The following is a 27419-nucleotide window of genomic DNA, read 5'->3' as shown; positions in this document are numbered from 1 at the left end:
AAAGAAATCACTAGTTATTATAAAAGATGCAACTAAGACACGAGAGAGAGAAAAAAAAATTGTTAAATTTATTTAAAGAATTTATATTTATTATAAAGATCTTACATTAAAATCATTCAAATTTAGGTACTGACTTTTCAATATCCATCTCGTCTTTCAGTATCAGATATGAACAGTAACAACCGCAAGTCAGCAGTGAGAAGAAGCAATTTGGGTTGCTCTGGTTACAAGCTTGAAGCTTGAAGCTTGAATGACGGTTGGCAAAAGGAAAAGGGGAGAATCATTTACGTGTGGACGAGAATGTTAATGAGAGTGAAGAAGCAAATAATTCATTTGCAAGCCCACCACCAGTTAGACCGAGGCGGGACACCTGAACCGAGAAACGATCAAGTCACCGAAAAGAACAGAGATAAAAGTAATGCAATAGGACAAAAAAGAATGAGACTTAGCGTGACCTACCCACCTGCCATCACTTTTAATCTAAGGCGGATTTGAATCGGATTCAAATAAAATTAGCGATAACATAATTTGATTAAGTTATTAAAAAATTGTTAATAGATTACCTTTTTCGATAATTTTATTTCTTTTTTATCTTATTCTTTAAAAAAATTTTTTCTTCATTCTTAATGCCCTTTTTCTTCAATGAAACTAACAGTTTTTTTTAACAAACTCTTCATTAACTCGAATAAATTAAGCTCAAATTATAATTTAAATTAACTATTCTAAATTAGAGTTGAGCTCGAGTTACTCTATTGAACTAAATATGGTTTTAAACATTGTATTTGACTAACCAGTCCAATCATCACCCACCAAGAAAATCATTATTAGAGTTAGATCGAATATGCTTTGGGACTTTTAATTGGACAAGTGAAGGGATGGGCCAAAAATCTGAGCCCAAGAAGACTTGAGAAACTCAGCCCAAGTAGGAAATGGATTCACTTGTAAATTCGCACAGCCAATTTGTTCTGTATGTGAATCCCTTATCTTAACAAGGAGAATCCTCTCAGTCTCTCCCTCAAACAAACACAGAAAATGGCGCTTAGTTTACCCAACACATTCCTCCAAATAAAACCCTCTACTCCAATTCTTCCCACCAAAAAGGTAACACAACAGTTCTTCTTCTAACTTCTCCAATTTCCGTCCGTAGTTTTATTTTATCGATGGGTTATTATACAGGTAAAATGTGCAGCAGTGGGAATCAATCACAGGACCCAGGTTGTGACGTGTCGAAAGAAGGACATACATCCGGAATTCTACGAGGATGCGAAGGTCTATTGTAACGGTGAGCTGGTGATGACGACGGGTGGGACACGGAAGGAGTACGTGGTGGATGTTTGGTCTGGGAACCATCCCTTCTACTTGGGCAGCCGCTCTGCTCTTCTTGTTGACGCCGACCAAGTGGAGAAGTTCCGTAAGAGGTATGCAGGATTGGACGAGATAATGGAAATCCCTGTACTTACGGGTGAGGTTGTGCTCCCACCTAAGCGCAAATCTGCTTCTGCTAAAAAAGGCAAGAAGAAGTAGACACAATTACTACATTTTTGAGGTAAATAAATTGGGAATTTCAATGGTCTGTTATCGTTTTCTTGATTAAGTGCTTGTATTTGTGTTTTGGAAATATGTATGATATGGGTTGATATTGAACAACATTATCATTATTGAATATTGTAGAGATTGGTTATTGTCTTCTTGTTATTTATTTTGATTTCTGGGTAGTTAGGTAGTCAGTTGGTAATTTCATAGTTCTAGGCCGGACTAATTTATTAATTTGGTTTATGATGAAGGGTGTGGGAAAGGGTAAATAAAATCATTGAACTTAATGAGGAAACTCAAATTTAGTGCCACAGATTACATTTTTTGAGGAATAGACTATGGTTACTCTTTGCTTTTGTCACTTGTTTGATTTCTTCTGGCATTGGCTGATTTAAAATGGTGATCAAGTATTACACCGCTATTGTGATGGTGTCCAGTGCTCAAAATTTGATAATAGGCCTATTCCCGTTTTGTGACAATTATCTAATTGAAGATAGTTGCTCCGTGCACTTGCTGACAGCTTCTTTAGTGACAATTATCTAATTGAAGATAGTTGCTACGTGCACTTGCTGACAGCTTCTTTAGTAGATACCGGGAAGAGATTTGTAGCAGAACTGATATAGTTATAGATGGTTCATTTAGTAGACACTAGGAAGACATTGCTTAGCCCAAATAAGACATTTGAGATGCAGCATTACAAATGAAACCTGGTAAAAACTCTCATGGAGCGTGGTTGTGTCATAAGTAGACAGTGGTAACAGTTGCATAGTAACATTTTAAATATGAGGGTATGGGCCATGACAAGCCCTGTGACACCTTCCCAGTTGCTGCACTGATGATTACTGTTGTTTCAGCTCGCATTGTTTCCTGACCATGTTTTGCTTCACATCTGGTAGACTTCTACTTCCACCTGTGGCATTTCTGCATTCCACAAGGTAGTCAGAATTTGTATATAAACTAGTTTTCGCACTTGGTGACCTAACCTAGGTGAAAATATTTGAAGATACAGGGGAAAGATCATTATAGAAGAGAAAGTTAACAAGTAGAAACAAAAGAGTACTCACTGGTAGAGTATACCTTTGGAAACAAGGAGAAAAGGGAAGAGGAATGAGAGGGTGTTGTATGGTGGATGATCACTTAGTTTAGCCATATATTATCAGTCTGTTTTTTTCAAGGGTTAAGTACGGACTAGTTTTTTTATGCTACAAATTATTGTGATTTATATAAATGATGAACGATTGTCTGTTATCATCCTGAAAATGAAACAAGAACGTAGTGAAGAATTAGAAAATCACCCTCCTAAACCATAGACAAGATGAATATATTCAACAAAAGATTGCTGCAATTCTGCAGAACAAATTGTGTTTATTCTCTTTTGACTGTATTTACAAATTGTAATTTTTTTTACTGTACTTGTAATATGCCAGAGTGAGCTTTTGACTGCCCTCTTTGTGCCTGGAATATGGAGCTCTTGGTGTAAAATTTCCTGCTTTAGGATTTCTTTCTTTGTCGGTGTTTGGTTGGAAACTACGCCTCCTTGATGAAGATGGGCCTCTGGTTGTTAAGACTATTTCTTCGTAACTCCTTTTAGATGCGCTTTTATTGAATGGCCGATGATCATAGGCCGTATCTAGTGGAATATGATTCATAACTCCGTATCCCAAAACTTTATTAGGGGCTCTTTATTTTTTTATCTGTAGTCTGAATACAACTAATTTTAGTAGATTATGATGAATTAGATTTGTTCAGGGGTGGATTTGAGTAGCCGAACCTATACAAGCGTTAACTTGAATTTAAATCAAATTCTTAACAGTCAATTTGATATTGAGTTTAACTCATTCGATTGATGATAAGTTGTTAGAGAAGAAGAAAGGTCATCAGAGATTGAAAAAAAGAATCATTTGAGAAGGAAAAAGGCTGCCAAAAGAAGGTGAATCAGCTAACAAAACGTTGACGATTCAATTGAGTCGAGCTAGCTTGATTTGATCTTGAGTTAGTGCTACCTTTGCCCAAACTTGACTTGTTCGAGTTAAACACTAAGCCAAGTTCGAGCAACTTGAATCTAACTTACCCTTGAATTTGTGTTGTTAACTTACAACTATCTACAAATAAATTAAAAGAGTAATTTTTTTTTTATGTACATAATATATATTAATAATAAAACAATATTACGCATATTTACTTTTTAAAATTTATATAATTCCATTTTTAATCCTTATGTATCAAGTATATTTACTCCTCTTTTAAATTTTTTATTAGTTTTTTTTTTTTAAATATTAAGTAAAACAATATAACAACATAATTATTTTAAATTTATGATTAGAAAAAAAAATAAATTAGAAATGTTGGAAGAAAAATTAATTTTAATCTCACTTAAGAAAACAAAGTAAACATTTCCTGGAATTAGGCAATGTTAGAGAAAGATTTTCCGATCCAAAATTTTTTTTCTTATTTTTTGCTGTTGTCTTCATGCCTTGCCGAAGTCTCCGGATATAGAGGTTGTTGAAACTTCCATTTCAACAAAGTGGAGTGATGCAATCTTTAATACGTTATTCTGATCCATTTATCAGAAATTAGGGTGTAAAGTTAATTAATAAAGAGAAAATTAAACCTGTTTGGTTGCCACGTTCCCTTCTGTTTCTTCTTTGAAAGCTATGTATGCTACAATTGACTTTTACCAGAGTTTTGCATGTTTATCTTATCTACTTGAGGAATTGCGTTTCTTCTTCCAATCTTTTTATAATCAAATATCAACCACTATACCTTTGACATTCTGTTTACTTTTCCTTCTTTCTTGCTCTAAGCGTAATCCAAATCGTTGGTGAGATATTGATGGCTTTAGCCTTACTTTGTGAGGGGGAGGAAGATCATAGGTTTTTATTGGCCCAAGTACATCTTACAAGAGAGATAGAGACAATGGGTTTATAATTTTATATTGACTCAAGAGACTCAACTTTTGTTTGATACAAGTTTTTTCTGGTGATCTGTCCTGGTGGACCAGAACTCCAAGCCAGGCAGAACCTGAAGATTAACTGATTAACTGCAGATATTCCCCTCTTGGCAAACTAATCATTTATGTACAAACACGAAACTCAAGTATGGATGATAAGGATGCTGGAAACTAGAACCTCTGTCTGCCATCAAATCAAACTGGACAAAAAAAGGATACGTGGCATAGGGTGAAAACATCGGTGCCTCGTTATTATTTGGTGGGTCTTGGCAACTTTGGCCGTCACTGTAAAGTATGAGACCTTTTTCGTTTAACCTGTTCAAAACCTATCAAGCCCCAAATTCTGATGTTCAGAGTTGAACAATGATCCATGCATGTGGCAGCAAGCGAATTCAAGGCTTCTCAGGGATCGACACTTACCAGTGTACGCTTGGACAAAGCAATACGAAACCTTCCTGTTACAATAATGCATCAGAAAAAGCTTATAAAAATGTTTGCATCATCTCTAAATCTAATGGTTGTAGTTATTTTTTGACATACTGGTTCATTTACTTTGTGCATTAAGAAATACTTTACAAGTTAGGGTTGTAACCATGCCCAACTGTATATTATTAAGCTCTAGCTTGACTTTGATTGGTTTAAGCAAAATTTGAGTTTGAACTAAAGAGTTATATTGGGTTTAGATCCATTTATGATAAATCGATCCAATCAATTACATAAATTGTCATAGGCAACTAGAGGATAGTAGTAAGACAATTGGAGGCATACCAAATGCTCGAAACTATCATAGATAAAAAAAAAACCGCAAAAAATCAAATAACAAAACTTTTTTCTCTCCTCTTCATAAGAATGCAATATACTGCTCTCCCCAATACATAAAAATTAATATAGAATTCAAAAATGTAGTAATTGGGCAAATTGTGTTGTGAAAATGATTAATAATCAAATCTCGAATCACATTCATTTTGAATACAATGCAAATCTGGGTATGTCAATTTACTGAATTTTGGTTTATCACTAATTTGAACTTGATTTGAGAAGTTAAATTAAACCTTAGAATTTATATATTTATCAAATAACCCATATTTAAAGTTCAACTGTAATATATGAAGGTATAGATAAAAGAAGTGTAAAATTTGGAACTTTTAAGAATTTCTTGATATTATACTGAGACTGAGGGTAACTAATAAATTCATCAAGTTAAGTAACAACAAATTCGAATTCAAATCAAATTGTTCGAACTCAAGAGTGACTAAGCAATAATTGAGTCAACAGCTGGTTTGCAGATCAGGTTTCTTCTGGCAGATGCTGTCTTATAAATTTATAATGCATATAAATTGCCGGGTAAAAGAGGCAGAGATGTTTGGTTATGCATTCTGAATGGACACGGGTCTTTTTATTTATTTATTTATTTAATTTCCCATTTGTGGAGGCAAGGCCCTTAAATTGACACAAATCAGAATATACTTTAATTTAAATCAGATTATATTTACAAGGAATGTTGTAAACTTTCAACTCTTCTTGTTTGTTTGTAGTAAGTAAAATACTTTACTTTATATAAGAATAAAGGATATTTTCTGTATCCTTTCTGTAATAATATAATAAGAAATATCAAACACAATCTTCCAGGAAAACCCTGTTAGTCAAGACGGTGATGTGGGGACTAAAAAGCATTAAATTTAGGCCAAAGGACTATGTCCCACCCAAGGTATGCTTTTTTTCCAGGCCAAACGACTATTTCCCACCCAAGGTTTGATGTTTTCTCAAATGTCTCCCTTTAACTATGGAAACACCAAACACTCACCCATAGCCGATTAGATTTAACAAAACCCTAATGCCTGAAAATTTTATCTCTTTTTGTCCCCCTAAACTTTAAAAACTAGAATTTTCTCTCAGCCTAAGTTTTAAAAAATGGTAGTTTCACCATAGGGTTTGGTTTTGAAATCTCTGACGACCGTTCCGGCTCCATTGCCGATGACCTCTCCCTCCCGAAGTAGCATCTCCTTCCGGCGAATGTTTTCCTCCCATTTGGAGGCTCGATCGGCTTCGTCTTCGCCTTGGGAGACGAAGAACTTTGTCGGGGAAGACGACCGTCTTCCCAGACGAAGATGACTTCGTCTTCGTCTGGGAAGACGAAGAACTTCGTCTTCCCCGACGAAGTTCTTTGTCTCCCAAGGTGAAGACGAAGCCGATCGAACCTCCAAATGAGAGGAAAGTATTCGCCGAAAGGAGAGGCTGCTTCGGGAGGGAGAGGTCGTCGACAATGGAGCCGGAACGGTCGTCGGAGATTTCAAAACCAAACCCTAGGGTGAAACTGTCATTTTTTAAAACTTAGGTTGGGGGAAAATTTTAGTTTTTAAAGTTTAGGGGGGTAAAATTAGATTATATTTTAGTTTATTTTTAATATTATAGCGAAAATGACGATTTTACCCTTACCACCGTTAGGGTTTTGTTAAATCTAACCGACCATGAGTGGGTGTTTAGTGTTTCCATAGTTAAAGAGTGGAAACTTGAGAAAACATCAAACCTTGGATGGGACATAGTCGTTTGGCCTTTTTTCCACGTTCCTTCCGTTAAGTTTAAAAATCCAATTTGCCTACCCATAGGCTATTAAAAAAACGGTTTCAAAGGCAAAATTATCATTTTATCTATAATATTAAAAATAAACTTAAATTTTATTTTATTTTTCCTCACAAACATTAAAAACTAACAATTTTTCCTCAACCCAAATTTTCAAAAATAATATTTTCTCCCCCAGGGTTTCCAAACTTTTGGATTGAATTTTTCGACAATGATTAATGATCTTCAGACGATGTCTCTTCTTCCCTGGCGTTCTTCTCTTTTCGACCATGCGGCGTCTTCCCCTCCTAGGTTTCTTCGTCGATGAAGACGACGCGTCTTCGTTCAGAGACGAAGATGAGTCATCTTCGTCTCGACGAAGAAGCGTCATCTTTGTCTACGAAGATGCCACATGACGTCGGAAGATGTATGACCAAAAGGGGCTGTCGGAGAGGGAGAGTAAGTACTTAGAGATGGTCGATCATCGTCAAAAAAATAGGATCTGAAGGTTTGGAAACCTTAGAGGGAAGATATAGTTTTTGAAAACTTGGGATGGGAGGAAATTGTTAGTTTTTAGGGTTTGAAGGGAAAAATAATATAACTAATTAACTCAGTTAATTTTAACGGTCTATGAGTGGGTAAATTAGGTTTTCAAAATTAACGGGGGTGCATTTAAAAAGAAAGTATACCTTGGGTGGGACATAGTCCTTTGGCCTTAAATTTATAAAAGAATACTTAACCCTGCTTAAATTCTTAACCGGAGGGTTCAGTAATGGCAGCATGCATGTAAAGTTGTTGGTGGCAAACAATATGATTGATCACAGTACATGATTAAGACCCAAACCCAGTGTGAAAATGTTGGCCTCAAATAGGGTTTATCAGAATAATAGGTTGGGCAGGCATATACAATGGTCTTTTTCATTTGTTTTCCACGGGGCCCCAACTGATTGTTACTTTTGTACGCAAGCTTAATTTTTAACAATCAAAGCATCACCTTTACCTAATCTTAATTACTCATCATCTTGTAAAGATTAGCATATATTAATCATGCTATTGTTTTGATAAGATTCATTCTGGATATGTCAATTCACAATTTACCCTTTGTATCTTTTGGGCCCACTTATGTGTAAAAGTTAAGGGCATTAGATACATATAAAACATTTTTTCTTTTGTAAGACTTCTTTTAAGATAAAATGGTGAGGTTAATAAAAATCAAGTAAAGATCGCAATAGGGAGGGGAGGAGCAAGGATGACTATCCCTGTCCATGTTCTTGTATCATGGGATATATCTCCACTCCCATCTCGTTTCTGTTATGAGGATTAAGAGAAATTCATATCCTAAAGTTAAAGAATAATTTTCTTTCTCTAACTATCTTTTTTATATAATTTTCGTTCATATATTATCATATATGACAATGATATTATGATAAATAATTAAAATTGTAATAGATATTTTTGTAAAGTATACCTTATAAATAGGTATGGGGTAGGATAGGGTTTAACTAAAATTTTATATTTAATAAATTGTTATCACTACAACCAAAGAAACAATACTCTATGATTTTAAGTGGTTTGTTATGTACGAATTGAGACAATGTCATTTGTAATACTATTCATGAAGACGATTCTCAATATCTTTCTTAAACCTCTTAACTGAAAGATTATGTTGATGTCAATAATCTCATATTAAATATAAATTAAAGATCATAAATCAATATAAATTTGTTATCTCTCAGTTTTTTCAGACATTTTTCAAAAACAAAAACCCGAGATCAAAAGTCAAAATTAACAATATCTTGCCACTATAAATTATGTCCTATGTGTAAATCAAAGCAACATCATCAATTCGGACATATGATCTTCTGGTATATTAAATTATTGATGCTAGTGGCGCATAGGCTACCTACACTACCCATTTCTTGTACACACGGTAACATCCATGTCTTGATTCCTCCATCAATTTCTATAGCTTCAATTTAAAACAAAAGTTATTCATTAAATATCATGCCCCACAGTAATTTTAGCAACTTTTCTGCCTCTTTCTGGTATAGGCTTAGCCTCACAATTGACATCTTAACCTGATGAATTCCTCTAACCAAAGCATTGGAAAAGAAGGGTTAAAGCCTTAATCATTTACGCTCTGTTGTTGATAAATGCAATTATGAAGAACAGGCAAAATTGCGTGCCTGATCTGACAGAGGGTCTTTTCTCAGACTGAGAACAGAAGTGGGATTATGTTACAGTTGAAGATGAAAGTAGAAAAGGAACCAACTCTGTCTTTTTCATAAATCTATTTAAGTAGCTTTCGAAGAGTTAGTTCAGGGGTCACGTGATATTTCTGTCTCCAACCAAAACTGAATTCTCTTAGCCTGCCGTGTGCTTTGTTTCCCAGTTGTGTTGAAGAAAGTACAGCAGAGAGGGCGTGAAATATTGGCCTGTGTTTGTCCCTTTTTCTTTTCTTTCTTGAAGAGTTCATGGGTTTTGTACATCATCATCAACCACCGATATAAGTCCCAAGCCAAGCCACCCAATCACGGTTGTCCCTTCAACTATATATCATCGTCAGTCTCTCCATCAACACTTTTTCTTAATTGGAACCTCATGATTTTCCCATGTAAAGTTGTACTCAACATGCCATACATTCACGTCGACACCAACCCCATGCCTCATTTTTTCTTTTACCATTCCTTGCATTGGTTGTTTGTTTTGTTTGATACAATAATTTTGAAACTGAAAAACACATCGTTTTAATAAGAAAAATTATCTAATCTAATAAATAGTCAAACTATTTAACCAATGATCATATAGTTTAAATATTTAAATATAATATTTAAAATAATTTTATATAATCTATAATTAAATATATAATATAAGTTATTTTATTATTTCAAGTTTGATATATAAGGTATCCCATTAAAGTTTCTATAATAATTTTTTTTAAAGATAATTTTTTATGTTATTTATTATCCAATTCAACTATTTGAATTGTCTTATTTAATTTTATCTAACTCTAATAACAATTTTCAAACAAATTAAAATTGATTTTGCTGGTGAGTGTAACTTCAATAAATCAGGCTAATTGGTCCAATCTAATTTTTAAAATCATGGTTTGATATCAAATATTTGTATAATATTTCAAATCAAATATTATAACGATAAAATAGGAAGGATATTATATATGTCTGAACATTAAATATCTCTAGTTTATGAACTCTTAAACTATCGGATCGTATTAATCCAATAGGGGCATATATGGAATTCCAAAATCGGTACATGGCATCGGAGAATTTGAACCTGTATTATTGGCAACAACCTGTCATAAGCATCAGCCACAGCCACTTAAATTAATTTGTCATTTTCCACACACCAAATTTGACGCTTGACCCAGGTCCCAGGATTAAATTATTTAGGAAGATATTGAAGTAACAACAAGCTCAAAATATTTGTGAAAATTTTGCCGACAAAAAATAAAATAAATCCTGAAACTAAGTAATAGCTTTGAAATTAGTTCAAAATGGGCAATTTGCCAAAGGCATCATAATTAGATAATGCAAAAGGAGCACTCAGGGGTTCGTTTCTGAAATACAAATTTCTTGGCAGAATGTGGAAAGAAAAAGGGAAAGGAGGAAGAAGAAGAAAGGACCCCCTGGTTGGAAAGGAAAGCGAGGGGCCAAATTAAATGTCCCACCCAAGGTTTGATGAAACAACAATTCTCACCCATTAAGTTTTAAAGGCCAAATTTCTATAGTTAATGAATTTGTTTAGTTTTTTTAAAATAATTGTTTTGCCCATTTATTGAAATTACAAAAATATTATCAATATTTAATATAAATATCAAATCACTATTATATCTTAATCAGTTTAAAAATATATCATTTAGACTTCTAAAAATTATTAAAAATTTAATCAATTTTAAAATATTATATTTTATAATACTCTTGATATTTTTAATAAGTACATTTGCCCCTTAAATTTTTGAAAAGGAAAAAAAAAGAATATTTAAAAATTTATTGAAAATGATTTTCTTATTCTTCTGTGTATAAATTTTATTAACAAAAATGAATGAAGGACAAACCTTTACTTTTTTGAAACTTAGAGGAAGAGAGAGTAGTTTTCAGCAAACCTTCGTGGGAAATAGTTCTCTGGCCAAAAGGAAAAGCATAAAGGGAAAAAAATGACGAGGTCAACAAGCTTGGCACTGGCAGTGGCAAAGCAGAGGCGTTGGCGTTTGAGGTACGGCCGTTCGGACCCTTTGGTGACTGCAACCACGTGTGCACCTCCCGTCCATATCCATTTACTTACTCCTCTTGTTATTCTTTTATTTTTATTTCCATTTTTTATTTAAATAAATAATAATAATAAAAAAAAAAACAACTTTTTTCTGCTCTATAAAAGCACAATCTCAAGTTTCCATCGCGAAAAAGGACTACTCAAGCAGGCTTCACCTAGCTGTCGATCAGTTCATTATTTTCCCTCACTTTCCTTCCCTTTCTTGTCATTATTTGCACTGAAAATCTGCCTCTGTGATCTTACTTTCCTCCCACTCTTCCTCTACAAACACTACTGTCTTCTTTATATCATCTCCCCCTTCGCTTTCGTAGATGGGTTCTTTTCATTGTAACAACGTTGAAGCTGAGAAAGCAGAAGCCATGAGAAGGTACAATCGCCACATAAAGTTGAAAAGTTTTCTTTTCCTTGTAGAAATTGTCGTGGCTTTGGCTTTGCTTTCATGGTCTTCTTATACTTACATCCCCGTCGCTGCTGAAATGGCCAAAGGATTTCTCTGCCAACCCGTCGTTCTTTTCGGCCGGTCTTTGTTCGTTTTAATGATTGTCAACGTTCTCATTCTACTTATCTTTGTTTCCTCCCAAACGCCGGCAAAATCAGATTTTTACGACGAGTATGTCAACATCAACAGCAACATCTCTCGCCGGAGTATTCCCGCGGCCGAACAATCTCCAGACCCGAAGGAAACAACTGTATATGACAAACAAATTGTTTGTGTGGATAATGCGGTAAATTCTCCAGTCGAGAAAAATATTCTTCTCAATCCTACTGCCACGTTACCGGAGTCTGAACTGGAGGAAAAGCACGTGATTTCTCCGGTTCGATGCAGCACCGTCGACACGGTGAGTGAGTCGAAGAAGTACACAAGGAGTCGGTCGGAGCGTTTGGAACAGGAGAATCGAAGGGAGCTGCGGCGATCAAAGACAGCGGTGAAGCGGGATATAGCAGGGGATAAAAATGAACCGGCGAGGAGGTCGAGCGCCATAGATGACTTGAGCAGTGAAGATTTCAAGCTTGCAATAGAGACTTTTATTGCTTCACAGAAGAAAACTTTAATCCGAGAGAACACTCTTGATCTCAAGCTAGAAAGAAATCAGTGTCTCGCCATTACTATGAGCGCTGCTGTCAACTGAGAACATGCATCTTGTTTGAAAAATAAATTGTAGGCTAATTACCATATTAATCAAGAGGTGAGGGAAGCTCCATGTAATTCAAAATCTCTCTAGTTTTTCATGTCTGTTTTTTTCTTGTGATCGTGGAATGTACAGTGATATAATTCCCGGTTACCAATGAATTAAAAAATTTATGCTTTTTTATAAATAATTTTCTTCATTTTGTGGGTTAATTCTTCTGCATATGAAGCCATGGAATACGTGTGGACATGAGATTCAAATTTTATACCTTGTATTTGAAATTCTATCGGAATAAACCCACTTTTCGAAACCTGACTATCACCAAATCGGTAAATCTTGGAAGATTAGTCCAACAATCCACCGTGAAGAAGGAGCTCCCTTTTGTTGAGTTGAGATGAGAAGAGTTCAATAATTTTTAGTGATGTTGTCTTATGCATGTGGGTTTACTTACCGGATATTAAGATTCTGTTTCTTGGTCCTGAATATTATGATTATGAATTTTCCTAACAGATGCGGGATTTTGGGTACTCTGGCTCTGGATGTGTCTTATTTTTGGCACTTTTTTAAATATTTGTATCTTCTTGTGTTTTCAGCGTTCATTTTTGTTTCAAGTTTTCATTTCTTAATATTTTTCTAGGAGGAAGAAAAGAAATGGGTTGCTGTTTTACAAGGAATCTCCTCTGTTGTTGCAATTAGAACTTTGAATCCCAAACTTGAGGAAACAAAATGAGTGAAATTTTCATAACTATCTTGATGCCCATATGATTTGATTGTCTCCTCATGAGCCATAATTTGAGGCTTTTTGAGGTTCTAAATGTACGAAGTAATATAATGTAGAAAGGAAAGGCTGTTACCTTCATATAGAAAATTAATAAAAACAGCCAACTTTTGCTCATTTTAGGCACACTAAACGAAGGCACTAAATTATTATACACTACATAGATGGAGGAATCGGAAGCTTTTTGGCCTTTAACTGGGTTTGTCATAATTACTTGCACTGAATAATGGTGGGTTATCTGAGAAACTTTTATTATTTTTTTGCTTTGTTTTTTTGGGCATCAGAAAGGATTGCATTATTATACAAATTGCAAGCCAGAAAAGACATCCCCGCCAATTCTTTTTCCTCCTCTCTTTCTCTCATATAGGATATTTTTGAATCGAGAGGACCCCATTCAAAAGAAAACAAGAGGCAAGAAGGAAGTGTCTAAGGGGCTCGCATGTCTCGCGTGAGTGACAACGGTGGGGTATCGGATTTGAAACAATAGAATGCATGTTTTAAATTTTAATTTATTAGTAAATCTTAATTTTTTATTTATTTTCTTCTACTTGATAGGGTTGATCCATAATTCTTGTTGTCGTGGGGGCGTGGGTTTTGTTATTTTGTATCAATAGTGGCTTCTTTATAGTGAAGCAGCTTGCTCTTATCCACTTATTGTGCCATGCCAGTTCTGCTACAAAAAGGATAAAGAGGGTTTCTTGTTTATGGTTATGAACTCAATGCCACCCATCCCATCTTCCTTTTCTCACTTGCTTTGGCCCCCTACACCTACAATTGTACTACCCAAATCCTTTCCCATCTCAATTATTTGTTCAAGATTACCCTCTTTCTGTCCGTACTTGTTTTTCTCTTATGATTTTAATTACCCATTTCCTGTTGCTAATATATTATTTTATCCTCCACTTCCTCACATCACTACACTAATTATTACTCGCTTTTTACACTTTCAATCAGAACAATCCGTGTACTGATAATTTCTTCCCATTATGATTTACTTCATGAAAAACCAAGTGGGGATGACCGAAACTAAAGCTATAATGTTTAGTTTGATTTCAAACTCAAATTGAGCTAGTGTATTATATTATTATTAAAAGATTGTCAATATAATAAATAATATCATCAATAGTATTATTAGATAAGTAAATAAATTAATCTCTAACCGAGTTAAAATTTTTGTTTAATATTGACTCGTTTGAATCAAACTGTAGATTTGATTGGAGGCTCGGATAAGATTCACCCCTGAAATTAAGTGGAAAATAACAACTATCTTTGTCCATATTGTGTGGCTGCTTTGTTTATGGGGCGACTGAGACTCCTGTTTTTCTGAGAAGCTGGCTATGGCTAAAGACTATTTTGGGCTGATATGTTACTTTAATATAGGAGTAAAAATAACACAATGATATATTACGTTCAAATGGAAAAATAAACAAATACCAACATAACATATTATAACATCTAATTCACCAACTCTCCCATTTTGTCAATATATGGCTTGCAAGAAAGCATTACGTTTATTCTTTTACGGAACTTAACATCTTCGTTAAGGTTTGTTTTACTTTTATTTGTTCAAAAGCTCATATATAGTGGTTTTAATGTCATTTATAATATTTGTTATTCAATATATTATCTAATTCGAATATATAATTTCACAAATCGTCTAAATAATTTAAAAATTTACGAATTATTTTATTAATATTCTCTTATTATTCTCAAATGATATAACTTTTTTGATTTGTTGAAGTATGATTTGCTTAAAAGTGTTACTTTTACCTTTTTTATGTGATTTATCATCCTTACTGATATTTGTCTTACTGTCAAGGTACAAAGTGACCTTGGGACTATTTAAAACGTTTGGCCTAACAACAGCTGTATAAATGTTTAAGCAAGAGCAGCTTCAATACTTGGTCATCAGAATCGTCATTCGGTTTAGCTGTCAGCAGAAGGAAGAATCAACCTCCAGTGCTTATCTTTATCAGATCCTGCAAAACGTCTGTGTTTCTATGTTATGTGCCTAGAATTAACCCTTTTTAAACAGTGGATTAAAATTTTAATTTTCTAGACGGTCCAGATTTGAGACAGTAGTTGGTGACAATCAAAGGGGACAAAAATCAAAATATAAAACCGAAAGGGATTGGTCAAGTCAACATCAGATGAAGTATCAGAGAGGAAAAAAAAGTTCAATTTGTGTACCTTATTCAAAAGAAACTTTTGTCTTAAGATCCCACAATTGGAGATTAAGATAATCAGCCGCTGAGTATTATTATTGTTCACTTTTTCAGTGTCAACAACCCAGTTAAACAAATAATTCACTGCTGTAGCCTGAAGCCGACACTGCCTAAGCAAATTTTGAAAAGCCATATGATCAGGGGAGATGGGTAACAGCAATGTGACAGACAGTGAAGTTGATGATGAAGATGAAGTGATAGGAGAGCTCAGCTTCCTTTAATAATTTTGGAACAGTGTCATCTATTAATCTACTTGCTCTTTAAATATCATTACCATAATACAAAACAATTTTTTTTTTCCAATTATTTTGGCTATGCTATTAAGTTTTAGTACATCAGTTCTGTATCTGGTGACCAGGAAGGAGTACAACAGTAGGTAACTGATGAAATTGAATACAAAAAGTGGTTAATGGGTTTTGTTTGGTTTTTATAATTTTATTCGGATTTAATCTTTAAATAAATTTTCATTCTCTGTTTCCCTTTTGGCCAAAATTGAACAAACTTGGCCTTAAAGTTCCAAGGTATATTGTTTCTGTTTTCTTAAAATGATTAGGATTGTATAGATAACTTTTACATATTTAATTTGTTATTTTATTATAAAAATAAAATTTCTAATGAAATTTGATTAAATTTTAAAAATATTTTTTTACCCATTAAAAAATTGAAATTATAGTTAATTGATACAATATCATCGATAATTGATTAGTGATTGATCGATGGTATTATACTGGTTACAATGCAGAAAAAAAAAAAAACCAGAGTTTTTGGTGCATTTTTTTAACTTATGGACTAAATAAACCGTCATGAACATCCCTATACAACAGTAGCAAGAGCCCCTGAATAACCCAACCCAGAAGCTATATATAACTTTTGTCAAGGTATTACTTAGATATGTTGTCTGTGCATGGTACACCTAGGCACCTTGAAGCATATTTTAGGCAGATAATATTCTTAAAAGCTTAATTCTGGTGAAATCACTGCTCACAGAGACAACTAAAGGAAGCCCTTCAAATTTCTTAGCATCAAGGCAACAGCGCCATCTATTGCATTGCCAAGAGCAGTTGAGACAAACAATTGCACCGTCAAACAAGTAATGAAAAGTGAAAACCTACTGCACTATACAAATAAAAAACACAGAAAAGGGCCAATGGGGATAACGAAATTGACAAACTGAAAAAAATGAAGAAAGTAGGATGTGTGGCAGATACCTAACTTTGACCCCATTACGTTTGGCAATTTCTTGTATTAAATTGGGGGTTAATATTATTTTAAGGTAGGGATCTTGATTCATATCTTTGGCTGTTGTTGAGGAGACATTGGCTTACAGATCGAGGCTGAACCTTAAAAGGGGTTGGCAATGGCATTGTGATTTGTAAGGATCGAACACACTGGCTTGGGTTTGCAGTTTTTTAATCTAATTATTTAGCAAATGTTTTTACACCATCGAAAAAAATTTTAAATATATAAATAATATATTATTATATAATTAAATAATTTTAAATATAATAATACTTAATTATATTATAAAATATTATTTATATATTTAATTATGTATTTAAAATTGTATATATACAATATCACTCTAGCCAAACCAAATACATTGTAATTATAAAGCAACAGTACCAGTATACTTTTGACCATGGCCTTTACTTTTTTATACATGACACAATTTCAGACCAAACTCAATAGAATGATGGGTAGGAATTAGGTAAAGCCCGCCTAATCCCAGCCTTAACCACCCAGTAATCTATACATTGAAAATCCTTAACTGTGCTCTGAATTCTATATATTTAAAAGGGGTTGTGGAATTTTTGTTCATGCAGGCATTTAGTGATTGACAATACGGGTCACCTGTATTGGACAACCGCTCTTTAATCTTGAAAAAAGTGCCCACTTCTCAACATTTGAGTCAGAATCAATCACTTCCCATCTGAACAAATTCAAGTTCACAAGAGTGAACCCAATTAAATATTGTGGTCAATATTAAGATCCGCAAGATAAGAGAAATAATACTCACTTGTAAGTGGTGATAAGCCGGTGAAGGAAGACTAGCATCATTGCCTTAGCCATGTTCACTCCCAGGCATGTCCTCCCTCCCATGCCAAAAGCTAAGAAACTGTATGGTTTTGACTCATCCTGCGATCAACAATTTCTTAGGGTGACATTTTCCCCCCTTCTTTTGGGTTTAGAACTAGGTTTTTCTAATAATCGAAATAATCAACAGATTTGAAATAATGAAACTTACATCAAACCTTGAAGGATTGAACTCGTTGGGATTATCATAGTTAACAGGATCAAGATGTATTGATCTAGCATCAACATCAACATTCCACCCCTTTCTTATTTTATAACCTATAGTTGGAATACAAATGTAAAACCAAATTAACCTTCAAAAGAAGCAAAGTTTGCTCTAGAATACATATAATAAAAAAAAAATTAAGGGAACTATGATGTATAAGAGTCACCTTCGATTTCGCAATCCTGAAGTACTTGTCTTGGGAACCATGGTACTATAGCTGCCATTCTTAAGGATTCCTTAACAACCTATTATTATTATTTATTTATTAGTTAAATTTCAAATACATTTTGTGAAAATTGAAAAGAATATCACGAAGTATTTATTGTTATTGCATATATAAATTTACCTTCGAGGCATATGGCATCTGGTTAAGATCTTCAAGAGTGAGAAATGACCTTTTGGATGTTTTTTCTACTAGGTTAAGTTGTTCAGCCTGCTTAGAAAACAAAAATGGACAAAAGTAAATGCAGGCTTTTTCACATAATATTCTTCCAGCAAGCATCATTTTATGTAAAAGGTGCATATAGGGTCTAACCTTAAGAGCATTTAGGACCTTCTGGTTTTCACTTAAGTACTTGACCATCCATGTGATTGCACTTGCTGTTGTATCTTGACCTGTCAATTATATTTACTAAATATAGTTAAAAACAAATTTAATTATTTTTTTCACTACATGAAGGCAAAAACAATATTCTCATAAAACTTTGATATAACCTGACCTGCAATTATCATAGTCAAAATGTTATCTTGTATCTCTGCATCTGTTAGTCTTAGGGTTTCATCATCCTTTGTCAAAAGGTACTGTAGAAAATCTTCATAATTAGCTCCCAATCCTCTTCTCCTTAGAGCAATCATTTTTTCCAGTGTCCTCATGATTCTTTTTCTTGCCTAAATAATTATTTAATAATAATATATCAGTTGATTATTTATTGAGATTATAAGTAATATTATATGCACAATCAATAGGTATTAATATATACAAATAGACTAATGTATTATAAAGATTTTGAATTAGAAATAAGGTAAATATTTAAATAACTCAATTACATAATAACACATAAATTTGTTTATATCTTTGCTCATATTGATCTAGTATTACTATTTCTTATTAACCAAAAAAATTCAAATCAGAATAATGACAGAGGCCTATGATCTGGGCCTGGGCCAATTAATTTTGGGGTACAGTCTGTGTGCAAAGTGGGTTTTGCAGTTCATATACCTGAAGGCCTTTGTAGAATTTGGTCCATGGTAACTTCAAAGGGAATGCAAGCATCGCTTCATAAACGGATGCCACATCCTTCTCCAGCATCTCTAGTTCTTCTCCCCTCTCTAAATTCATCAACATTTTGCACATTGCTCTAAACGTTATCTGCATAAATTTCAATAAACGCATTAACTTTGACCTGAGTACCAAATAGCATTAGACCTAAACAGGCCTGTGCCTTGACTTGGGGTCTGGGCCTCGGCCAGTCTTCCTAAATGGCCTTAAATTTTCTCTTACCAACCTTCAGAGCTTCATTCAGAACCACCACTGTTTCTGTGCCTGTATGTTCCCAGTCTTGAAGAGTCTCCATAATGAGTTCATCAAACTGTTTGATAAGTAAAGACATGGAACTTGACGAGAACAAGTTATTAAAACGACTACGAATCAATTTATGTTGTTGGGGAGAAGCACACAGCAGGCTCTGATCCCCCACAAGCTCAGCAATTGGCTTTATGTATTTCTTTGTGAATTTCCCCAAGTCATTGTTTAGGATAACCTTTGCTGATTCAGTACTTGAAACAAACACATGGGTCTCCCCAAAAATGTTCGTCTTAAAACAATTCCCATACCTGTCCAATCACATTCAAGCAGCTCAATTATGCTATATTCTCTCAGGAATCCAGACGAGCATTAATTTGTAACTATAGAGGGATTCTTTTACCTGAAACGACGAACTCGAACAAAGTCATAGAAGCCTTTGCCACCATTAATAGCTGCCATAAACTGCATGGTCTCTCCAATCAGCGGTAACCCTTCACTGCCCGGGGGAATATCAGCCGTTGATTTTATATTACGGTAGCGCAGAATCAAGATTGTCAAGGTACCAACAAGAAGCACTGCGTAGAAACAAAGGCAAGGATATTCGTAAAGCATAAGGAGATGCATTTTCGAATTTACTGAATTCATTGGCCAGTTGGCTTAGCCAGCCAATTTTGTGAAGTGAATTTATAGTATGCATGATTGAAACATTGGATTAATGGCTAAAAGACGTGTACGGTGTAGAAAAAGATGCTGGTATTTTGGGTTACAGGGTCTTCATTATATGGTTTCCCACTTGCCTTCCTCAGTGGGCATCAACGATTAAGGGACGACTCAACTTGTTGGTTCCGAAGTGATGCGCCACCATTGATTCCACTACGCCTCTTATCGTGTTTGCTACTTGCTGTCCTCCCGATAGTGCTTCCTGTGTTATCTATGTCTTCTTCAACCCCTCCATTCCAACCAATCTCAAGAAAAGCAGTGAGAGACCCAGAAGTAAAACTTAGGAAAATCGATATTGAGTAAAAGTGAAATACGTCCGTAGCATAACAATATCAACAAATGTCTCCAGTGGTGTGTTAAGGATGATACATTAAGAATTAACAACTCAGAATTGTCAAACTTGTGGCATGAGTTGTACACTTTCAATTAAAGTCGTGATGTGAGTAGACTTTATATTATATAGATGATATGCTATAATATAATTGAATGATTTTGATTTAAAAATAAAATAATTTTATCACATGATAACGTATTATTTATATACCCAAATTGTGGATAAAAAATACGTATATATAATATTGTTATTTACACTTAAGGAGCTTGCATATGTTGTTAAGGAGGAACCTACTTTTGTGGGTTAAACTCTATACCTTGATAAACACCTAGTTATTGGGTTTTAGTCTGACGAGTAGGTTACATTGGTATACATATAAGACCATGATCTATTGAAGTTTAATTTTGTATTATTTCATAAAAAGTTTTATAAATGATACATTGCCTAAGATTGATATGTTAAAGGACTATGTTTGTTTTTTGGAAGACGTTGGGGGAAACTGGATGCCAAAGATTGATGATATGTTGGCATGTTCAGTAAGGGATTTAATTTTAATATCCACTCCAATTAGAAATATAATAATTGTTAAGAAATGTATTTTTTTTTTTAAAACATGGTTTAACCCATTGCTCGAATATCTATATCTACAATTATATAATTAAATACTTTAGGAGAATGTCCCAACAATGTATACACCAAAGTTACAATGATGCTTCTCTAATACTAAATATCAAATACATACATGATTTTATAAGAGGTTTTCTACCTAACTTCTATGTCTCTTCGATTTTCTTTCTTACATTAATTTATCTTTATAAGATAAGATGATTTGCGATGGAGAGTTGACAAGGAAAGAAGTTATTATTTTTCATCATGGATTGAAGTCACAAAAAGAGCGACAACTTGTAGATTACATTCTCTAAATAAGTAATGTTTTACATTGATGGTTGTTTTTAGAATTAATAGATTCTTTAAAACATGTTTCATATGTTGGAGTAAAAGTGACAATAGGTCAAGTGAGGCTTAAAACCTACATAATAATAAATCTTATAAGTTAGGTCAGCCTATACAAAATATGAAACCTACGACCCAACGCTATATATAGGGTAGGGTTGAGTTAACAGTAATAAACTGGCTAATTAATTTTAATAAAAAATAATTTTTATATTATAATTATTATTTTTTAAATTTTTTAATAATTATAAAAATAGTAACAAATTACTCTACGAGTCTTGTATTTAGGTCCAACCTGACCTATTATAATTGTAGTTGGGCCCTCTCAGAGTAAACCATTTCCCCATATTTTAGACCGGGCCAACCCACCTTTAGGGTGGAGTGTCTACCACCTAACAACCTTCATACATTTATACATGATTTTCTTCCACAACCTTAAACAAAAAATTTGTATTAATTTTATTTATTAGGTGCTTTCACCCAAAAACAGTTCAATCACCGAACAAATGTTCATCTTTAGTGATTTCCTATTTTCTTGTATTTATGGTTGTTTTTAGCACTCATAATCAGTAGAAATTTCATTAAGAAATTTCAAGTGATTCCTAGAGGTAGGGATGGCAATGGGGAGGGGCGGGGAAGGGATATCAATCCCCGTCCCCGTCCCCGTCCCCGTCCCCGTAGGGGATATCAATCCCCGTCCCCGCCCCGTCCCCGTTGCGAGGATAAAAAATAATCCCCATCCCCTCCCCGCGAAGGAAAATCCCCTCCCCATCCCCTCCCCGTCCCCGCGGGGAAAAATCCCCTCCCCATCCCCGCCCCGTCCCCGTGGGGAAAAATCCCCTCCCCATCCCCGCCCCGTCCCCGCGGGGAAAAATCTTCTCCCCATACCCATAAATATAAATTTTAATTTTTTTATATATTTCAATAAATAAAATAAATCATATTTTTTCAAACTATCATTTGCTACAAGAGCTATAAAATATTCTTTGTTATTTTAGTTCAAATATAAAGTTTTTATAAAATCTAACAATATGCAATAATCAATCTCTTCATTAGTAGCTCTTCATGTATGTGATTTAGGGTAATTTTATAATAACATTAAATTTAACACTTTTCATTCACTTCAATTGATTTTATTAAGTTTATAATTTATTATTTTTTGTGTGTAAAACCTAGTGGATTGACTAACTAAGTTTTGAAGTTGAAATAAAATTAATTTAGTGCATTTACATTTTATGATAATGAAATTCTAGGTTTTTTTAATATATTATATTAATAGTTTAGAAATTAGTAAAAACTAATAATTGATAATTCAAAAATTAGTAAAATTAAAGTTATAATTTTAAGAAATCATAATGTAAAATTTTCTAAAACTTAACAGTTTATAAATTATTATATTAATATATTAGATTTAGGGGGCGGGGAGGGGCGGGGAGGGGAGGGGAGGGGAGGGGCGGGGACACATGTATCCCCGTCCCCGACCCGTCCCCGATTACGGGGATTTTTTTTATCTCCATCCCCGCCCCTTTCCCCGTTTTTATCGGGGAATCCTTTCCCCATTAGGGTCGGGGCCCCTAAAGTCGGGCCCAAATTGCCATCCCTACCTAGAGGTAAGGGGAAAAATATAAATATTTAAAAATAAAAATGCTTAATCATGGTTTGTGGTATGTGGATCTGGAAGCTACACCAGGGCCGGGTTTGGAATTGGCATCCGACCCGGCCTGCAGTTTTGCCATACAAAACCTCGAACTTTAAAACCCCGAAGGACGAAACTCGATTCTGTTTGAACTGTCAACTGAGACTGAGCGGATAAGGCTAAACATCCTGCGCTTTTTTCAAAAAGTGAGGAGTCACGGAGACTCTGTTATTCGTGCTCTTTCAGTTTCAGCCGTTGGACTTGGAATTGGATGCTCCAGTTTCGTCACGAGCGGAGGAATCGAAACTCATTGCTTCAAAGCAAAACAACTTTTCCATTTCACTTTTTAATCCGCAGTGAATCACTCGTGCTTTAATCTATCTCACCGGAGCTGTTTCTGTCCATTTCTAGACTAGGTAAGCAAAAATGATTTCTCCAATTTCAACAGCTTTTTTTTTTTTAAATTTTAATTAAAAATACAGTATAAAAGTTCTCTGATGTTGAAATAGATCTCAGATATCACAATAATGGAGGTCAAGTTAGACCTAAAGGACGCTGCGGATTGGGTGTATAGAGGAGAAGGAGCCGTTAATCTTGTTCTCGCTTACACCGGAACTTCTCCCGCTTTTGTACGTCTTCATGCAATAATTTTTTTTCCCTATGACTTCAAAAGTTGAATCATGGAGAATTTAACTGAAAAAATTTGACAAAATGATTACTTCTACTTATCACTAATTTTTCTGGACTGTTGTTGTGAATATAAGATTGGGAAAGTAATGAGAATTCAAAAAGTTCCAAGGAGCAAAACAGCCAAAAAGCAGGTGGAGGGTGTGAATGGTTGTTCGGTCTTAGAAAGGCATGCTCAGCTTGTGTGGAGAGACAATGCAGAGTTACTTTTGGCATCTAACAAAGAAACATTGGAGCAACTATATATTCAGCATGTTATGAGCCCGTTGTTAGGCCCCAAACACGTTGATGCGGGAGTATGTTTCTTCACTTGTACTTCCACTGTCTTATGTGTGGAAATTGGAGAACAGATGATAATAATTTAGCAGGAGTTGTGTTTTGAATAATGAATTACCTTCTGCACATGCATCTCCCTTGAATATGCTACAATATAGCCCTACTTGATAATAAAATTTGGAGGATTAATTTTATCCATGATTGAAATTAATATTGATTTTGAAAATATTCATGTGATAAACTACTTGGGGTTGGAAAATGTTAGTAACATTGAATTCTATTTCAATCATGTTCAGAGGCTGTTAAAATGTTGTGATTATGATGTATTTTATCCCTCTTTGTTGAACTTGCCAGCTGCGTGTCCTTGTAACCAGGGCATTTCTAGAGTATGTTCAATATAATGCTTTGTGCCGGCGTCCTGCTTCGCGAGTTGATGCTGCTGAGGTTGATACACATTGTGATTCTGTGCTTCTTTTGTCTGATCATACTGTTTTTCCTCAAGGTAAATGCGATCCTTTAAATGTTTTCAAGTTAACCAAAAAAAGGAAGTATCCTCTTTTGTTCATGGTTCTTGTAGTAGATTCAGAAAACAGGTGACTTATCTTGTAAAAGGAGGCACTGGGATGTTCAATTCATGTATTAAAAAAAATGAAAAAACTTGGATTCGAGGGAGTGGTAGTTTATTATACATTTTCATTTCAGGTATTCTCAATGGGGAACCCTGCCTTGCTGTTGAAATTAAGGTGCTCACTAGTTATTGCGTGCTTTTCAATTCTTTTTAGAACTGTTATTTGTGCTATTATTTGTATGATTCCTTTTCTTTTCACATGCATAGTGCTTTTATTGCTTTAGTAACCTTTTTTGTCCCTTTAAATTAGCCCAAATGTGGATTTCTTCCAGATTCATCCTTCATAGCTGAAGAAAATGCTATTAAAAGGAGAATGACTCGTTTTAGATTACATCAAGCCCTAAAGTTGCATCAACATGAGGTCATTTTTCTTCCAATCACTAAGTGTTTCTTCGAGTCTCTAGCTATTAGTAGTTTTTTTAAATATACATATTGTCATCACTTAAATTTGTTCACAAAGATTTGTTCTAAAGAAGCCCAGTTCTTTTCTTATACAGCCTGTAATAGGAATGCTCTCTATGGCTATCTAAGTTGAAAATTAATTTTATTTTCAATTCTAATCCTGATAAAATGTTACAGATATCAGAGCTAAGTGACTATGATCCACTTGACCTGTTCTCTGGGTCCAAGGAAAGAATGAGTAAAGCTATCAAAGCTCTCTATGTTACTCCTCAGAACAATTTCCGGGTATTTTTGAATGGTTCCCTTATACTTGGGGGCTTGGGTGGTGCCACTGGAAGTACTAATTTTGCTACTGAAAAAGCATTTGAAGATGCTCTCAAGTGTGTCATTCAAGCGGATGATGGTCTACGCACAAATAGTTTTATACAGCTTGTTTCTGAGGCAGTTTATCATGCTGGAATAATGGACCGACTTCTTGAAGCTCAGAAGCTCGATTATTGTGACATTGAAGGGGCGATTCATGCATATTATAACATTATTTCTCAACCTTGCAAGGCATGCAAAAACTTGGATGAGCAGAAAGTGTCACACCGGTATTCCTCATTGCATTGCATTACGTTGGATGAGAGTTTGAAGATTGTGAGGGACTATTTGATATCTTCAACTGCAAAGGACTGTAGTTTGATGATTTGTTTTAGACCAAAGGGTGCTGAGGTTTCAGAATCTTCCCATAATAGTGTTTACCTAGAATCAACCAAACAAGTTTTTGAATACAAGGTAAATGCCCCTTTACATGGTGCATTCAAGTTTTACATTTGCAGTTTGTATTTGACCACAATGAATTGTTTGGATCATGATTGAATGCCATTCCATTTAGTTACTCTGGCAATTAGAAACCACGGAACCACGGAACCTTTTCCATTCTCCTTTTATTTACCTTAAAGAAGAAGGAAGAGAGATATATGAATTGTTTGTAAGAGCAATGTTATGTGTATACATTTTGGATACATAATTTAGGTACACGGATGATGTGTTATCATATGATTGAATATTATTTTATTTTTAATTCAAAATCATTCAATCACATGATGACATATCATATGTGTACCTAAATTGTGTGCAAAAAAATATGTATGTATAGTTTTATTATTTGTAAACATTGGTACCATCACCTCTAACTCAGAAGTACAACATTTCATATGAATGCTTGCACAAAATTATCACTTGCAGTAACCAGATTATAATTTCTTTTCAATGTAGAAAATCTAAAGATTTTTATCGTTTATCTATGTAGTTTCCATGCGCCTTTAGAATTTTCCCAAATCATTCAATGAAATTTGAGGGATTAAATTATATCTGTGGTGGTAATTTTTGTTTGTTTGTTTGTGTTTTCACAATTTTCACAGTTCACAATTCTCAAAAAAGAAGAAGAAGATATTTATTTATTATTTTGCTTCTTTGAACTTTAATCACTCAAAGGTGTCTTTTTTTTATGACATAGAAAATTTATTTAAATTGCAATTATCTAGGTGTATTTCATTGACCTGGATTTGAAACCTTTGGAGAAATTGGAGAAACATTATGAGAAAGACAAGAAGATTGTGAGCTGTTACTCTCAGAAGCTATATGGTACGAATGGAGTGAACAAAGATGTAGCAATGAACAGTTGTATACAATACTGAGCCTTGGAGGATACTTTTTGCTGAACTCTGTACTGGTAAGTGCTAGTAGTTTGACATATGTTCATTAATAAATTTTACTTTGTAAATTTGTGAGAGTTTTTATGGCCTAGGATTTCCCTTCTCAAGTTTTTATTAGTCTATGGATCCTTCTTTTTTTTACTTTTGTTGGAGTGTGGAATCTGATCATGTCTAAAAGATATTGTTAGAGACCTGGAAGTGCTGCAACACTCCAAACCAGAATAGCTGGCTCCTCCAGTTCATTTCCCCAGAAACTAAAGAACTCCCAGCAGCGCAAGACCACACACAACAATCAATCCAATGCAATTATTGTAATTCCAAGATGTAACAGTACAATGTAATTCATTCATCAATGGAAACAAGTTACTGATATTCATTTCATTCAAAATCAGTTAAATTACAATTGTTGATGAGATCCAAGATTGTCATTTACGTTTCCATGTTTGTAAATATCTGCAAAACAGAACAGTAATTACAAGCACAGTTCCACAAACCAAAACCACCAGCTCTTCGAGAGGCTGGGCTATACCAGTTCCTGCTTTCTTGACAAAATGCTGGTCGCTCTATTTCTCTTTCCTCAGGTCTAAATACTGCTCTCCCACTCCCCTACACTTCCCCCTTCACTCAGGGGTTGCCACCTCATGTTTTAATTTCCCCAGGATCTGGTACATGCTCCCTGCCTCTGTTAACTGCTGCCTTTGACTTGTAACCCTTTCCTGAACTGTTTGATCACCCTGAACTACCCCTGGTTTTCTTTTTAACATACACCTTGACTTAACAGATATCTTCGCAT

The 27419-nt window shown here is 34.5% G+C and overlaps 4 protein-coding genes across 11 annotated transcripts; 3 read left to right on the top strand and 1 right to left on the bottom strand.

Annotated features, from left to right (window-relative positions):
- The first annotated feature begins 947 nt into the window (after positions 1–947).
- LOC123228806 (50S ribosomal protein L31, chloroplastic) lies at positions 948–3281 on the top strand. 4 transcript variants are annotated; one of them, XM_044654253.1, is made up of 3 exons: positions 948–1101; positions 1177–1546; positions 2961–3281. In XM_044654253.1, the coding sequence occupies exons 1-2, from the start codon at positions 1033–1035 to the stop codon at positions 1522–1524; spliced, it is 417 nt and encodes a 138-aa protein (XP_044510188.1). In that variant the 5' UTR covers positions 948–1032; the 3' UTR covers positions 1525–1546; positions 2961–3281. The 4 variants fall into 4 exon arrangements, with proteins under 4 accessions (XP_044510188.1, XP_044510189.1, XP_044510190.1 ...); XM_044654254.1 differs by having other exon boundaries at positions 2426–3013; XM_044654255.1 differs by having other exon boundaries at positions 2388–3013.
- Positions 3282–11465: 8184 nt separating this feature from the next.
- On the top strand, positions 11466–12661 carry LOC123229180. The gene has a single exon (XM_044654817.1). It carries the CDS (start codon positions 11644–11646, stop codon positions 12460–12462), a length of 819 nt encoding a protein of 272 aa, XP_044510752.1. The 5' UTR covers positions 11466–11643; the 3' UTR covers positions 12463–12661.
- A 4323-nt stretch (positions 12662–16984) lies between these two features.
- LOC123230021 (abscisic acid 8'-hydroxylase 4) lies at positions 16985–20253 on the bottom strand. Its single transcript, XM_044656113.1, has 10 exons — positions 19690–20253; positions 19270–19597; positions 18984–19133; positions 18484–18652; positions 18300–18379; positions 18111–18197; positions 17931–18009; positions 17711–17817; positions 17483–17601; positions 16985–17395 (listed from the first exon to the last, which is right to left on the bottom strand). Exons 1-10 carry the CDS (start codon positions 19932–19934, stop codon positions 17293–17295), a joined length of 1467 nt encoding a protein of 488 aa, XP_044512048.1. The 5' UTR covers positions 19935–20253; the 3' UTR covers positions 16985–17292.
- A 2814-nt stretch (positions 20254–23067) lies between these two features.
- Positions 23068–27007, top strand: LOC123229276 (inositol-pentakisphosphate 2-kinase-like). Of its 5 annotated transcripts, none has more exons than XM_044654948.1 (9): positions 23068–23349; positions 23443–23562; positions 23698–23916; positions 24251–24398; positions 24599–24639; positions 24775–24885; positions 25104–25703; positions 26456–26643; positions 26815–27007. In XM_044654948.1, the coding sequence occupies exons 2-8, from the start codon at positions 23461–23463 to the stop codon at positions 26606–26608; spliced, it is 1374 nt and encodes a 457-aa protein (XP_044510883.1). In that variant the 5' UTR covers positions 23068–23349; positions 23443–23460; the 3' UTR covers positions 26609–26643; positions 26815–27007. The 5 variants fall into 5 exon arrangements, with proteins under 5 accessions (XP_044510883.1, XP_044510884.1, XP_044510882.1 ...); XM_044654949.1 differs by having other exon boundaries at positions 26805–27007; XM_044654947.1 differs by having other exon boundaries at positions 23450–23562; positions 26456–27007.
- Positions 27008–27419: the final 412 nt, after the last annotated feature.

The sequence above is a fragment of the Mangifera indica genome, chromosome 11 (assembly GCF_011075055.1).
Source record: "Mangifera indica cultivar Alphonso chromosome 11, CATAS_Mindica_2.1, whole genome shotgun sequence".
NCBI classification, from domain to species: domain Eukaryota; kingdom Viridiplantae; phylum Streptophyta; class Magnoliopsida; order Sapindales; family Anacardiaceae; genus Mangifera; species Mangifera indica.
This window is presented reverse-complemented; position numbering and strand designations above follow the sequence as displayed.

Bases quoted from the DNA above. Each gene is read 5' to 3' on its own strand.
- LOC123228806 (XM_044654253.1), top strand. From the start codon at position 1,033: ATGGCGCTTAGTTTACCCAACACATTCCTCCAAATAAAACCCTCTACT. The intron at 1,102-1,176 runs GTAACACAACAG...GTTATTATACAG, and splicing joins CAATTCTTCCCACCAAAAAG to GTAAAATGTGCAGCAGTGGG.
- LOC123229180 (XM_044654817.1), top strand. From the start codon at position 11,644: ATGGGTTCTTTTCATTGTAACAACGTTGAAGCTGAGAAAGCAGAAGCC.
- LOC123230021 (XM_044656113.1), bottom strand. From the start codon at position 19,934: ATGAATTCAGTAAATTCGAAAATGCATCTCCTTATGCTTTACGAATAT. The intron at 18,010-18,110 runs GTAAATTTATAT...TAATAATAATAG, and splicing joins AGATGCCATATGCCTCGAAG to GTTGTTAAGGAATCCTTAAG. The intron at 17,818-17,930 runs GTGACTCTTATA...TTCCAACTATAG, and splicing joins TCAGGATTGCGAAATCGAAG to GTTATAAAATAAGAAAGGGG.
- LOC123229276 (XM_044654947.1), top strand. From the start codon at position 23,461: ATGGAGGTCAAGTTAGACCTAAAGGACGCTGCGGATTGGGTGTATAGA. The intron at 23,563-23,697 runs GTACGTCTTCAT...TGTGAATATAAG, and splicing joins CCGGAACTTCTCCCGCTTTT to ATTGGGAAAGTAATGAGAAT. The intron at 23,917-24,250 runs GTATGTTTCTTC...TGAACTTGCCAG, and splicing joins CCAAACACGTTGATGCGGGA to CTGCGTGTCCTTGTAACCAG.